This window comes from Gavialis gangeticus, unplaced genomic scaffold (genome assembly GCF_001723915.1).
Source record: "Gavialis gangeticus isolate Ggan-Ray unplaced genomic scaffold, GavGan_comp1, whole genome shotgun sequence".
Lineage (NCBI taxonomy): Eukaryota > Metazoa > Chordata > Crocodylia > Gavialidae > Gavialis > Gavialis gangeticus.
In genome coordinates, this window is record NW_017728993.1 from 64,351,239 (window position 1) to 64,363,828 (window position 12,590).

Sequence of the window (12,590 nt, forward strand, 5' to 3'; positions counted from 1 at the left end):
TTTTTTTTTTTTTTTTTTTTTTATTTAAAAAAAAAATAAAAAATTGAAGTCCCTGCATCTGGGGCTCTGTTAACAGCTGAATCTGTACTCTATCTGTTTTTAGGATGGTATTTTGACAGGCTGTGGCCTCTTTGTTCTAAGCAAGGACTCTGATCTGCCTAAAGACAAGCTGGTAAGATCACAATTCTGCTGTATTGTATTATAATGCTGCTGGGGCTGCACTTGTAACCACTGATGAAATCAGATTCTGCCAAATGAATTCCAGTGATATTACTCACTTCCGTTCCACTGTTTCTGAGGTTGCGTAATCTAGAAGTTATAGCACGAGCAATGCCACGCTTTTGACTTATGCTCACTTACTTCCCTTGCATCTCCTAGGCCACAAGACAGCAGTGGAAGGACAGGAATTTGGAAGGTGAGTATTACTTTTGAATCACTACAAACAGATCCTTTTGCTGGAATGGACAAAGGATGATTACAACCTTAGCTTGAACTCTCTCTCTGATAAGAGATGAAAATCTAAGGTCTGAGCTATTCCTTTTAAGAACTGTTATACTTCAGTTTTGTTACTGCAGCATGTAACTCTGTATTTTGCTTGACAGGATAAGGAGCTGTGAGCTTTTGGCAAATTTCTAGTACAAGACATGCTCACAAGACTGTCAAACACCTGTGGATTGTGGATTTCTAATCAATAAATATTGCTGTATGAAATTGCCCTGTATGATGACTGTTTTTCAGGTGTCTGGTAAAGAATAGTTTTAAACGCTATAAAACTAGACTCTTCCAGAGGATTCTTATCACACCATTCCACTGTAAAGTTCAGGAGCAGTGTTGTTTGTTTTAGATCCTAGTTCTTCATGCTAACACTATTAAAAGTAAATTTTAAAGTGGTCAATTTGGTCACATTTTAATCTGAAAGGTCATGTTCTCTAGCCTCTGCTAGGGGGCAGGCAGCTGGTACCATTTTCTTAGTGATAAGGGAGATGAATACTAGCATGAAGTGTACCAAATAGCAGTAGCTTCTAACTCTCAAATATCGGTAGTTTCTTTGCTTTGAAAATTTTTAAGCAAACATGTTGCAGTCCACCCATTATTACACACAGGTGTCCTGCTGCTGGGGACAGGATAAAGTTTTTTGGGGTGGGATTTTTTCAGGATCCCCTAAACAAATTTTGGGTCAGTATTGTTCCCTACAAATGAACGTGAGCAGCCATTTATCACTTTCCTACACTTACCTTTTGAAATACTATACCTCATTGTGTCTGTTGAAAGCCTAAAGGGGCTGTCATAGCCAGTGGTTTTTGTGTGTGTGTGGGTGTTTGGTTTTTTTGGGGCTGCTAAAGAATGGGGGACTACATTCTGAAATGGTGAGCTGGCCCTTTTCAGTGGGCCAAACCAAAGTTTCCATTTATCCCATGTGTGAATTGGAGTAGTACCAGTTTAAATGTACAGTTAAGATGGTCTGAATTGGGTATCTGTATCCAAGATCTGACTTTGTCCTCCTGGCCGGAGTCCACATACCTAATGACTCACTTGAGCTTCTAGACTGCTCTGGCTGCAATTCCAGCTCCTTAGGAAGAAGGCAAAAAGATGACACAAGATAACATCCATTCCTCTCCTCCAGTGGACACATTTAGGTCAGTGGGCTGTGGTGGGGTGGTGTGATGCTCAAAAGGACAAGGAGTAAGATTTTTGGAGTGCAGCTAGTTCTTAACAGTCATGTCCCTAGCAGTAATCTCGATCTCTGGAAGAAACAAAAGGAAAGAGCTCTAAATTTTATGTAAGCAGTCTGACTGAACACCTACCACAGGCTGCTTTATTCTGGAGCCAAAGGCTTAAGTGGCAACACTCCTGTCTGCCTTGTGGACTTGAGGTGTTACCCAGCATTGTTGTCAGGTAGTCATGGTCTTTCCTGCTCTTGTCCAGTAGGCCCAGGGCTGCTCCTTACTACCTATTTGTGTGGTAGGTGTGTTTTCTTGTGTCTTCTCCCCAGTCTCCAAAGGCAGGCCAGAAGATCTGCTGTGCATGAGGCAACAGGCCCAAGGCTACCCCTTTGAGCTAAAAACTCAACATACTAATGCAACCTGACCAGAAAAATATTTAAGCAAATGGCTGTGGTTCCCTTTATTATTCTCCCACTGTTGCAGATAACTGTCCTGCTGCTGAGAGTAGGATTGTCAGCAATCCTAGAGAGTAGCCCTCTTTGATCTCTACTGCTATGCATCTATCTAGATCTCATTTTTGTCCCTTCCCCATAGCTGGGCTGTTCTCTCTCAGTGATCACTTTGGGGATGGAGAAACCAGCAGGAATCTTTGCACAAGGAGTGCAGTTGAGACATGCTAGTTCACAAGAACCTTGTGTTTAAAAGCAAACCACTTACATGTTGGTGTAAGAGCCCTTGTCTTTCTCCTTTTCTGCCATGTAGGTTCATTTGTTCCAGGCCTATTTCTGTGTTCTTACCAGTAAGCTCTACCCTACCACTTTCCTTCTGCTGGAGCCTCTGTTAGGCAAAGCATAGGATTCTGGTTGCACCCTCCACCTTTTGCTGTCATTGATTATCTCCCACCTGCCAAACAAAAACCACCTGGTGCATCATGATTTCTGACCTGCTGGCCTTACTGCTGGCTTCCCTGCAGCCACCTCACTAGTGCATGACAAAAGGTCCCAGCAGAGACCTGTGACAGGCAATAGGAACAGGGTGTGTACCTTAGTCTCCATTTTAAAGGAAGGGCAGGCTAGGCAGCAACATCAAGGCTTCTAGTAGATTTATGGGAGTCTGATGGCTAAAAGTAACTGGATTATCAGAGTAAAATATAAGATACCCACTATTCTTAATTTCTGTGGGGTGGCCTATTTTCTGAAGATGCAAGAATGTCAGGTGTACAAGTCTGCTAAGGTCTGAGTGCAGTTAGACCTACCCACACCCTCAGAGGCTGTGGAGGGGAGACAAAGCCTCAGTTTTTCTTAAGTCAGCCATTCCATTATGGTTAACTTAAGCAAAAAGAGAGAATGTAAAACCTGGGTGACTGTGGCTGTAAGATAAGGGTATCTCCTACAGAAAAATGGCTAATGGGGTTAAGCTGATAACAAAGTTCAGCTAGAACCAATCTGAGTACTCTGGTTTTACATCAGTTACCAAGAATTAGCTCCACTCAGAGACTGAGGATAAGAGATGTGGCTTAAAATGAAAGCACTGCAGTTTCCTTTTGTGAAAGTCTCCTAAAATCCAGAGGAAGGGCCTGCATACATGCGTGCATATACGCAAACATGCACTACCTTTTCCTTTAAAAAAAAAAAAAAAATCTGTCTAATTATGACAGTCCTCTGCCTTCTCAGAGCACCCAAAACAAGTAGTAGGCAGAGTGCTATGGCCATGACACTAGGTGTAGTTTACTGAATTTGGTTCAGTATTTGTTAATCATACATGCTGCTCTCAAGGAAGCTAGGTGCCCCCTGCCCTCTCCCCCAAACATTAGATCTATTCTGCAACTACCTGTGCAATACATTTAGACTGACTGCATGTGGAGCCTTTAAAAGTTCCAACCAGCTATGAAGTTATTACTCCAAAATGTGTGCAGGCAACCCCTGCTTAATGCTGTTTTGCTTAGCACTGTTGTGCTATAACACTTGTTTTACATTGATACCTGATTCCACTTAGGGCTCAGTGAGTTTCATTATAATGCTCACAGGCATTGTACAGCTGCCAGCAGGCTTTACTTAATGCTATTCTGCTTAATGCTCGGTTTTTCGGAAACCAATTAAGAGCACTAAGCAGGGGGTGTCTGTAATACCTTTAGAGCTGGTTTCTATCCTGTTTTAACTTGCAACATGGGAGACCACAGCTGCTGTGCTTTTCCAGCCACCCAGGTGCACAATACACCCCTGGGGCTGTGAGTCCTGCAGCTGTGGCACAGCTGGGACTGAGAACTGCAGGGTTCTCTGGCTGCTTAGACATGGAAAAAAAACCACCCAAAAAACCTTGATGACACATGCTCTCCCCAGACTGCAGCACAGGCTCAAACTATGCATCTGTATAGATCAGGCACTTCAGTGGGGCATTTTGGTGCTTTTATGTAATAGCTGATTGAATTAGCTTCAGAATCAGTGATGCGTCTTCCGGTAAAATGCTGTTTTGTTTCATTTTTTCCCCCTACATCTGTTAGTGGGCTCAGTGCCCCAGAGAACCTCCATGACTAGAAGCCCCATCAGCAAAGGGGTTCCCAGCCATGGGAGCCTGTTTCTTGCTGGTGCTGTGGGCCCTGGGATTGGACTCCCCCTGCACCAGCTATAAGATGGTCCTTGCAGCCCTGCCTGCTCTGACAGCTGGCAGTGTGTGATCTAAGCAGAAAGGCTCTAGCAGATGGGCAGTCTGCTTCCCAAGTCTGCACTTCTAACACAGTACACATGCATTGCACTTGTTGGCTACAATAGTGGCTGTGCTGGTTGGTATTGGAGTTAGAATGTATGGCTGCTACATCCTGTCACCAGAGCTGTTACCTGGTGCTTTTCCCAGAGCTGCCATAGCACATTCAGAACTGAAGATGGAATAAATCTGAGTCTGAGAAGCTTTCATCTGTGTTACTGTTTTGCAAGCCAACCTAACAGCTGCCTGAACCTGTCTGGGGCTCCTCCACATTAGGAAACACTATCCCATATCTCCCTTCCTTCTTGAGGTTTAAAGAGAAAATCCTACTTTATTTACAAGTGAAGTCAGAAGTAGGAATCTCTCAAACACCACGATCACAGGCCCCCTGACAGGCTCACTTTCCATTACAAGGGTGATTAATCCTCTGCGACACAAGGGCTGCACATAGTCATATCCAGTTACATTAACTTTTAAAGATAAAAGAATAATTGACAAGCTGTTTGCATGCTTATACTGCTCCTCAATAAACCAGCAGGCACTGTTGCATGCCTGGCAGTACTTTGTGTGGTTGATTGGTTTGATCCTTGGTCTGCAGATAAGGGAAAAGACTAGTATGAGACCATGCTGAAGACCCTCTGTAGATGATATGCAGCTCTCAGTCCAGGACAGTTCTGTTCTCTTCTAAAACAGGAAGGTTGGTAATGCACAGTTGACCATGATGTGATGAGACTGATTCTTAGCAATTCAGGTGATTTTAAAAAGAAACCAGACACGTGATCTTTTCTGGCTGGGAGTGCGCATACTCTCATGAGGGACATTTCAGAGAAATGCACCCCCTAAGGCTAAGCCCAACACTACACTGTATGCAAGGGCTCCCACCCTTCCCCATTGTGCTATGTCAGAGAGAAAATACACAGTTTGGTCTTTTATCCATTTTTACTCCCTCCACTGCTGTCCCCAAAAGAGCAGTCACTATTGCAAGTAGTGCCCTCATATCGTTTCTTTCACTTCTAGAACATCAATGCGAAAACAACTGGTATATACCTTAGACCAGTTGATGTTTCTGCACTAAGTTTTGGCAGTTGGAAGATAAGAGTGGAAATAATCCCAGTAGTTTGAACAGCCTCAAATCACTGGCACTGAATCAGTTTTTTTTTGCTGCTACTTCTGCCACAGGCCACGCAACCCGGATATGGTATGGCTCTAGTTCTTCTGGAGCGATCTGGTCTGGAGCACTTCCCATAAGATCATATCCCTTGAAGGATTTGGGGAAAGCTATGACATCTCGGATACTTGGAGCTCCAACGATGAGACAGATCAACCTGTCAAGTCCTAAAAGTAGGCAACAGAATAGGTTACTTGCATGTTTTCTTTGGCAGGCAGGTACTGAACAGGTATAGTATAGACACATTGGAGGGACCTGGGGAACAAAAGTAATTAGGCAAGTAGAGGAACTGGTTTGTATGGAAAGATCAAGGGTGATATGCAAGTTTTAGTTTAAAATCTACCCCCAAACTTGCAAGTTTTTAAGAGGAAAATGCTACATAGTCATTGTATAGTGAACAAATCACACTGAATTCAAAGCATTTTTTATTTAATTCCCACATTTTTGCAAGCTTCCTGCCTTGTTTTGTTTTTTCCTGGCAGAAGATGTGACATCGTAACCACCCCAGAGAAGAAAGGAAGCTCACAGCTTGGATTTTTCAGCAACTTTACTACTCTCACCTCTCCGGAGTTTTAAGAACATGCTCTTAAATGTTTAGAGCCTCTCCCAATTCACCCCACAGAGCTAAATATACATAAGTTTGATGCAGCAACAGCCATGTAAGAATTAAAAATCTAAGAGGGTGAGACAATTTACAGACATAAAATGGGTGGAAACAAGAAGGGAGAGGCTTGAGTGGCAAAAAGGATCAATGGGATGACATTAATATGAGGGATTTAGGATTAAATTCTGCGCTGACATGATCCAGGAAACAGGAACTGAGTCATTGCTCGGAACATTTTAAGACATGCTGCACAAACCTTATAGACATGCAGTTGTAGGGAAACGATTCTGGGACAATGGAAAAGATGACCAGTTTCTATGAGCATGCTATTTTGAGGGCCATGGTCAAGAATCACTCTCAGAAACCACTTGCCCAAGCCCAACTCTGAGATAAGGACTGTAAGAAATACATCAGTACATCTGGGGCTGGGTGGTCAGAAAACTGCCCTCCTCCTCATATACCAGCTGTTGACCTGGGAGCACTGTTCATGCCTCTCTGGTGTTACCAGGTTAAGAGCTGCTAAGGATTCAGCTCCTGTCTGTAAGCTGCAGGCTGGATGAAGAGAGAGAAAGTGCCTCAGGTTCAGATAAGCATGAAATAACTAGAATGGCAATTTCCATCTGACAGGCAGGGCAGGGTTAGCCTCTCATCATTTAGTTTTTTCCTCTGATTTGGGAATAGACATGCCAAAGGAAAGTATCACTACTATGGCTGCTTGAGGAAATGTATCAGATAGGGATTGGCTCTAATGCACTTACCTAAAGCAATTCCTCCATGCGGGGGTGCTCCACATGCCAAAGCCTCAAGCAGGTGAGAAAGCAGCTCAGGGTCCTCCTGGAATGTGATGGGAAAAGGGTCCTTCTCAGGAGCAGGCACTTTTTATTAGCAGGGAGGAGGTGGTTGGTTTGGCAACCATTAATCCTTCCAGTTTGTGGTGTATGTGTGGGAGGTAACCCAGACCTTCAATGTTTTTGCCTAGGCAGGACTAAGGAGGAGTGGAGGCTGCCCAGACCTTCCACCCCCACTTTAGGCCATTGAGACAGAATCCAAATGCTAGACTAAGTCAAGACATTTGGTGCCTCCATGGCTGTTGTTGTATAAACATCTAGGAACTGAACCTAGATGTCCTGTGTGGTAGACAAGGATTCTACCACTGCACCACAGGGGACTCCAGTGAGGATAGAGATGGAGGAGGAAGGCTAAGTCAACCACCTTTCAGTGTGAGAGTCCCATGTCATTAGCTGCAGTACTGTGGGGCAATATTCACTTGCTACCTCTATTTCTAACAAAATGGAGCTGCCTCATGATGCCTAACAAAGCACCCTGTAATCCCAAGTAGTAACTGTCCCCCTCCAGGACAGCTGTCACATGCATTGTTTACTATATGGCACTATTTTAAAATGCAGCACTAATTTTAATTCTACACTGGAAACAAATCAAACAATTATTCACTCAATGTTCTTGTTACATTTAATAATCACAATCCATAATGACACACTGGGAATTAAAGAATGATTCTGTAACCCAGTAAAAAGTGGCTCACTTTAACTGAAATGGAGGCTACACTGTACAGGAACGAGAAACCAGGAAAACATTTCTCTCTGTGAGAACTCCAGGACTTCCACGCCTCACCAGGGAAAAGGTGGAACTAACATGCCACCCCCAATCAAGCTGAGATCTGGGAGGTAGTGTAGCCTACTGGATAAAGCATTTGTTTGGAACTCAGGAAACCCAGGCTCTACCACAGACCTGCTGGGTGACCTTGGGCAAGTCACTTGCCCTTTCTGTGACCCAGCTTTCCCACTGATGCATGACAGGCACTTTAAAATCTACAGAAGAAAAGCACTGCATAGGAGCTAGGCACTACTATCATGTTCACAAGTGCTCTCAGGAGCCAAGGATATTCTTGAGTTATGTACACATAGAGATGACATTTACAGGTATGACTACCAAAAAGCATTAGCAAGAGCAAGATCCATAGGCCCCTATCCCTTTATATTTCTACAACTGATATTTTAAGTGCGTGGAATTTAAAAATCCCAAGAGAGCCGAGAAAGCTTTTGCAGGCTGTTACCTTCAGCACTTTCTCCAGAACAAAACGCTGCTGCTGTGCATTGTGAATTCGGATGGAGCCACCTCCAATCTCACTGCCATTCAGCACCAGGTCATAGTGCTGGCTACGGACCTGAGAAGAAAGGAGAACAAACTGAACAAGTGCATTAGCACAGCAGAGCTGCACTTTTCTGTACTCAGATCCATTGTCAAACAGATTGCAAACAAGCAATTGTTGAAGAATAAGATGCTGAAACTTTGCTTTATCAGTGCATTCTCAGGCATTTTGCAGGAGTCTGACAAAAGGCTTAAAGAACTAAACAGTAAAACTTTCCCCATAGAATTCCGCTGGGTGTATCAGATTTTGTGCTTCGGCAAATGATGGACTGTTGATCTGGTTCAAAGCCATCTATACTCAACAGGAAGACAAATTTATTTCTATGGGCTTTGGCATCAGGTCCCAAAAGCACTGCACAAAGCCAGCCATAATGTAAGCATCTCCCCAACACATCTCTTCCAGTGCCTCTGCTCCTGATGTGCTATGCCCCTTGTCGTTCCACTCCAGGGAACCATGCACAGCTGTGCATGCCTTCACTCCTGACTGGTGACATGCTCAGTAAGCAATCTTCTCCTTCAAATTGTATCATGGGTCAGACAAGCACAAGCTAAAGACTCTTATAACCACTGTTTACAGCTCTTTTCATTGTATCTATTCGTATGAAAGATTTTAGGGTAGGGATAAGCACACCAAATTAAAGCCATTTCTGCTGCTATGATCCCAAATAAATATCTGCTTGTTATGCAAGTCTGCCTATGGTACGCAATGCTGAAAATAACTCAGAACCCTCTCTTTTCGCCCTGGGGCATAATAAACCATTGCATTGTCCCTGTAAATCCCCCTTATACCTCAAAAACTCCCACGCACCCAGCTTGCAATCTAAGTGTGTCCCCTTAAGCTGAAACAGATTGATTTAGTAAGTGCTCCAATCCTTGGCATACTGCAGATGAAGCTGAACCCATCCTCAGTGACTCCAGGGGAAAAACCAGGCCAGCTGACTTCCAGTAGCCACCTGAAGCAAGTATTTCCCATTAACCCAGTGGAGATAAATTAGCCTTGAGGGTGACACATACTTTGGTGTTTATTAGCTTGGGGTAACCTTAAATGCATCTCTTCTGAACTGGTATGTAGTTTAGACCCCTTGATACAATAGCTATGACTACACCTTACCCACTGTTTCAGGAAATTTCCACATAGAAAACTAGGCCAATGTGAAGGGTCTAGTTACCTTTGTGGGCTCAGAGTAGAGGAGGCTGATGTCAGATGGGTGGGGAGCTGTGAAGGGGTGGTGAGCAGATTCCAGTTCTGCAGGCTTCTCTTCCTTGGGAAGGAACAGGGGGAAATCCACCACCCACAGGAAGTGGAAAGCAGTGGGATCCCGGAGCACTAGTCCTGTTGCCTCCAGAAGGGTAGCACTCTCCAGGCGCAGATTTCCTAATACAGAGCACTGCCAACCAGATAGAAAAAAGAATCCAGTTCAATGACATGACCAGAAAGGTTTACTAAGGGCCCCATTGTTCCTGGAGCAGGGAATCTGCTTTCCAGGGACAGCATTATGTGCAGAAACCATCATGTCTGTTTCACTGTATATTTGCAATAGCCATCTTTCAAAGTACTGGTTCACCTCTTGTTAACACAGCCAATGTTAGTACTCAGAATTTCAGCTGCTGTAAAAGAGTGGTCCAGGGGGTGCTAGAAACTGTGTACCTAAACACTCTGTTCTCACAGGGCCAATGACATAGGTGAGCAGTGAGGCACAGTATAAAAACACCACAAAATATTCTGCACCTCACAGCATCTCTCATGCCCTGGTCTCAAGGCAGTTTATAGACTTTAATGATTTCTCATAACAACCATGCAACATTATCCACATTTTACACAGTCAGAAACACAGGTGGAGTGAGAGTCACTGTTACAGAAAAAGTCAATGGTAAAGCCAGAAATACAATCCTACATTAATTCACAGCTTCCTGGTTTTAATAATTAGATACCACCGTGTCCCTGATCAGCCTCTGCTAGAACTCTAAGCACTGTTTCTAAAGTGCATTTGAATCAAGAACTGCCCGTCTTGAAGTGCAAGGGACAGGGTCCCCAGGTGACAGGGTCCATCAGTCAACTGACCTCCATTATGCTGATTTACATCAGCTGAGGATATCACCCCAAGAACAGACTATGAATTTCTTGGGGTTTCACCACTATGCCAGGTACGTGTTCTGTTGTAAAAACTTTCTTTGGGCTCAGCAAGATAAGCATTGCAGTCCCAGTTGCAACAGTGATCTGATCAACGAAGTGTCAAGCTCATTTAAAGCCACGTTACCATAAGCCATCCAGGCTTTAAGGAAAAAGCTAGAACAGGGATCCCATGGGTGTGGGATTCTGAATTCACAACCTGATCTAGAGAAAAGAATGGTCCCTCTCTTTGGGTTCATGCCTCATGATTCTGGAAAGTAGAAGGAACCTGAATAGACAAACACCTTGTTAGCTGCTGCTGCTTGCTTGGAAGGCTGCATATCTCTGAGTAGGGTGCAGAAAAGGCCCAGAATATCCAGCTTTACTTAGCAGCTCTATCAGAAACTAGAGGTACAATTTGGGACAGGTCACCTAATCTCATTGTGTTCCCCATCACCGCATGTAAAATGGGGTATTGTGAGACTTCATTCATAAACCTCTGCATCCTAAGCTGGAGGGAATTGGAGAGGCCAGGTATTGTGAATATAACCAGTGATGTTCAGTTCCAAGACAAGGAATTTCCCTACCGCTTTCTTGTGTTCTCCAGCTGCCAGCAGCACTACATCATCCACCTGAATGTTCAGGGCTCTGATGAGTTCTGACTGCTGCTCCCTGTTGAGAAATTTACTCATTGGAGACTTCAGGCTCCCATCAGATCCCAGGACCAAGTGTAAAACTTCCTACAACAAGAGACAGGCACAAATACGAAGTAGGTTAATTGCCTGTTATACATTCCCATGAGAGATGCAGTGCAGAGTCAAAAGCTGTCTTAAAGTAGGAAGTGCCTTTTAAAAACCTTCCACATCAGATGTCTTCCTTCTTATAAACCTCCTTCAAATATTTACCATTTCGTTTATGAGTGTTCAAGGGCAGAGTAGAGACACATAGAACCACTATGCAATAAACACAGTTGTCAGACTTTTTATTGTCAGAGGCCAACACTACCTCTAGTGACATAAATTTTCATACATATGGGTACAGAATTTAATCAACTGTTCTGTCTTGTAGCTGCTTGTAAATTCCCTGTATTACTTTAGATACAGTTGCTACCCGCCCCTTTCAAATGAATTCTTTACATTATACACATGGTTGTGACTTACCTGATTAAACCGGGATTTTGCAGTTTCCTTTAAAGACTCAAGATCTTTATTTTGAAGACATCTCTGGGGAAAAAGAATGACCAAGATCTTAAAAAGGAGTTATATCTACTCCTGCATACAGCTCTTGATTTTAAAGCTACTCTGGTTTTAAAATGTTCAACATTCCAGTTTTGCATGTGTTTTAGTATATAAAGCAGTGCCACTTACTGGTGTGCCATCAATTTGCACCTTTCACTGTTACACTTGCAACAGCTAGTGAGAAACAGGCCAGAGCATCCTATTCCACAATTCAAAATTGGGTCTTTAGGATTTCTTCAGGTACACTGCATCTGTTACAACAGTGTCAAGAGACAAACCAGTATCCACCAGCTTTCGCACCACCCAGCATGTATTTTATTGGACAAGTTTATTTTATTCCTGTATGAAAAACAACCCTCACAGCACTGTAATCACATCACAACTTTTCATTTCTTATATAATTGTGATATAAGCATTTTTGTTGTAAAATAATGTCCTGAACCATTTAGGGTACGTATTGTGTTGAGTACTCACCAGCCCTGGAAGGAACAATACTGAACATGAACCTGTTTCAGAATCCAATTCATTATCCAGATGCAAAACACAGCAGCTCTCACCTAACCAAAGCTAGCTATAGACTTCACAGATCTTTCCCTGCTCTTCTCCAACCTTAAAGCTCTGGCCACCCTTTGGCTGCCTTCCTAAAGTGAATGTGTCACCTACTGTCCAACCCCACAGTCTCAGATGGGAGGCAGCTCATCAGTCACAGGTAGCAGTGGGCCACACAACTTTCAAAAGGGGCTAGTTACGCTGCGGCAGGAGCAAGGTTATTACTGAATGATGATAAATTCAAATCAGTAGAACTCATTCATTTCTAAACATTTATCTTCTTTGCACTGAGCTTTACATACAAACACATCACTTACCACCCCCTGAGGAACACAAATGGCTTTGACGGTGCCTTGGGGCTTCCTGAGAACATTCTGAATTAATCCAA

At 43.5% G+C, this 12,590-nt stretch overlaps 1 protein-coding gene across 1 annotated transcript in view; it reads right to left on the bottom strand.

Annotated features, from left to right (window-relative positions):
• Nucleotides 1–5,288: 5,288 nt before the first annotated feature.
• Nucleotides 5,289–12,590, bottom strand: part of DARS2 (aspartyl-tRNA synthetase 2, mitochondrial) — a 32,780-nt gene continuing 25,478 nt past the window's right edge. The window contains exons 13-18 of the mRNA XM_019501872.1: nucleotides 11,576–11,638; nucleotides 11,003–11,155; nucleotides 9,475–9,693; nucleotides 8,211–8,321; nucleotides 6,895–6,970; nucleotides 5,289–5,699 (exon numbers count right to left, since the gene is read on the bottom strand). Coding sequence (XP_019357417.1) covers nucleotides 5,512–5,699; nucleotides 6,895–6,970; nucleotides 8,211–8,321; nucleotides 9,475–9,693; nucleotides 11,003–11,155; nucleotides 11,576–11,638 — 810 coding nt within the window. The 3' untranslated portion in view covers nucleotides 5,289–5,511. The remainder of the gene's footprint in view (nucleotides 5,700–6,894; nucleotides 6,971–8,210; nucleotides 8,322–9,474; nucleotides 9,694–11,002; nucleotides 11,156–11,575; nucleotides 11,639–12,590) is intronic.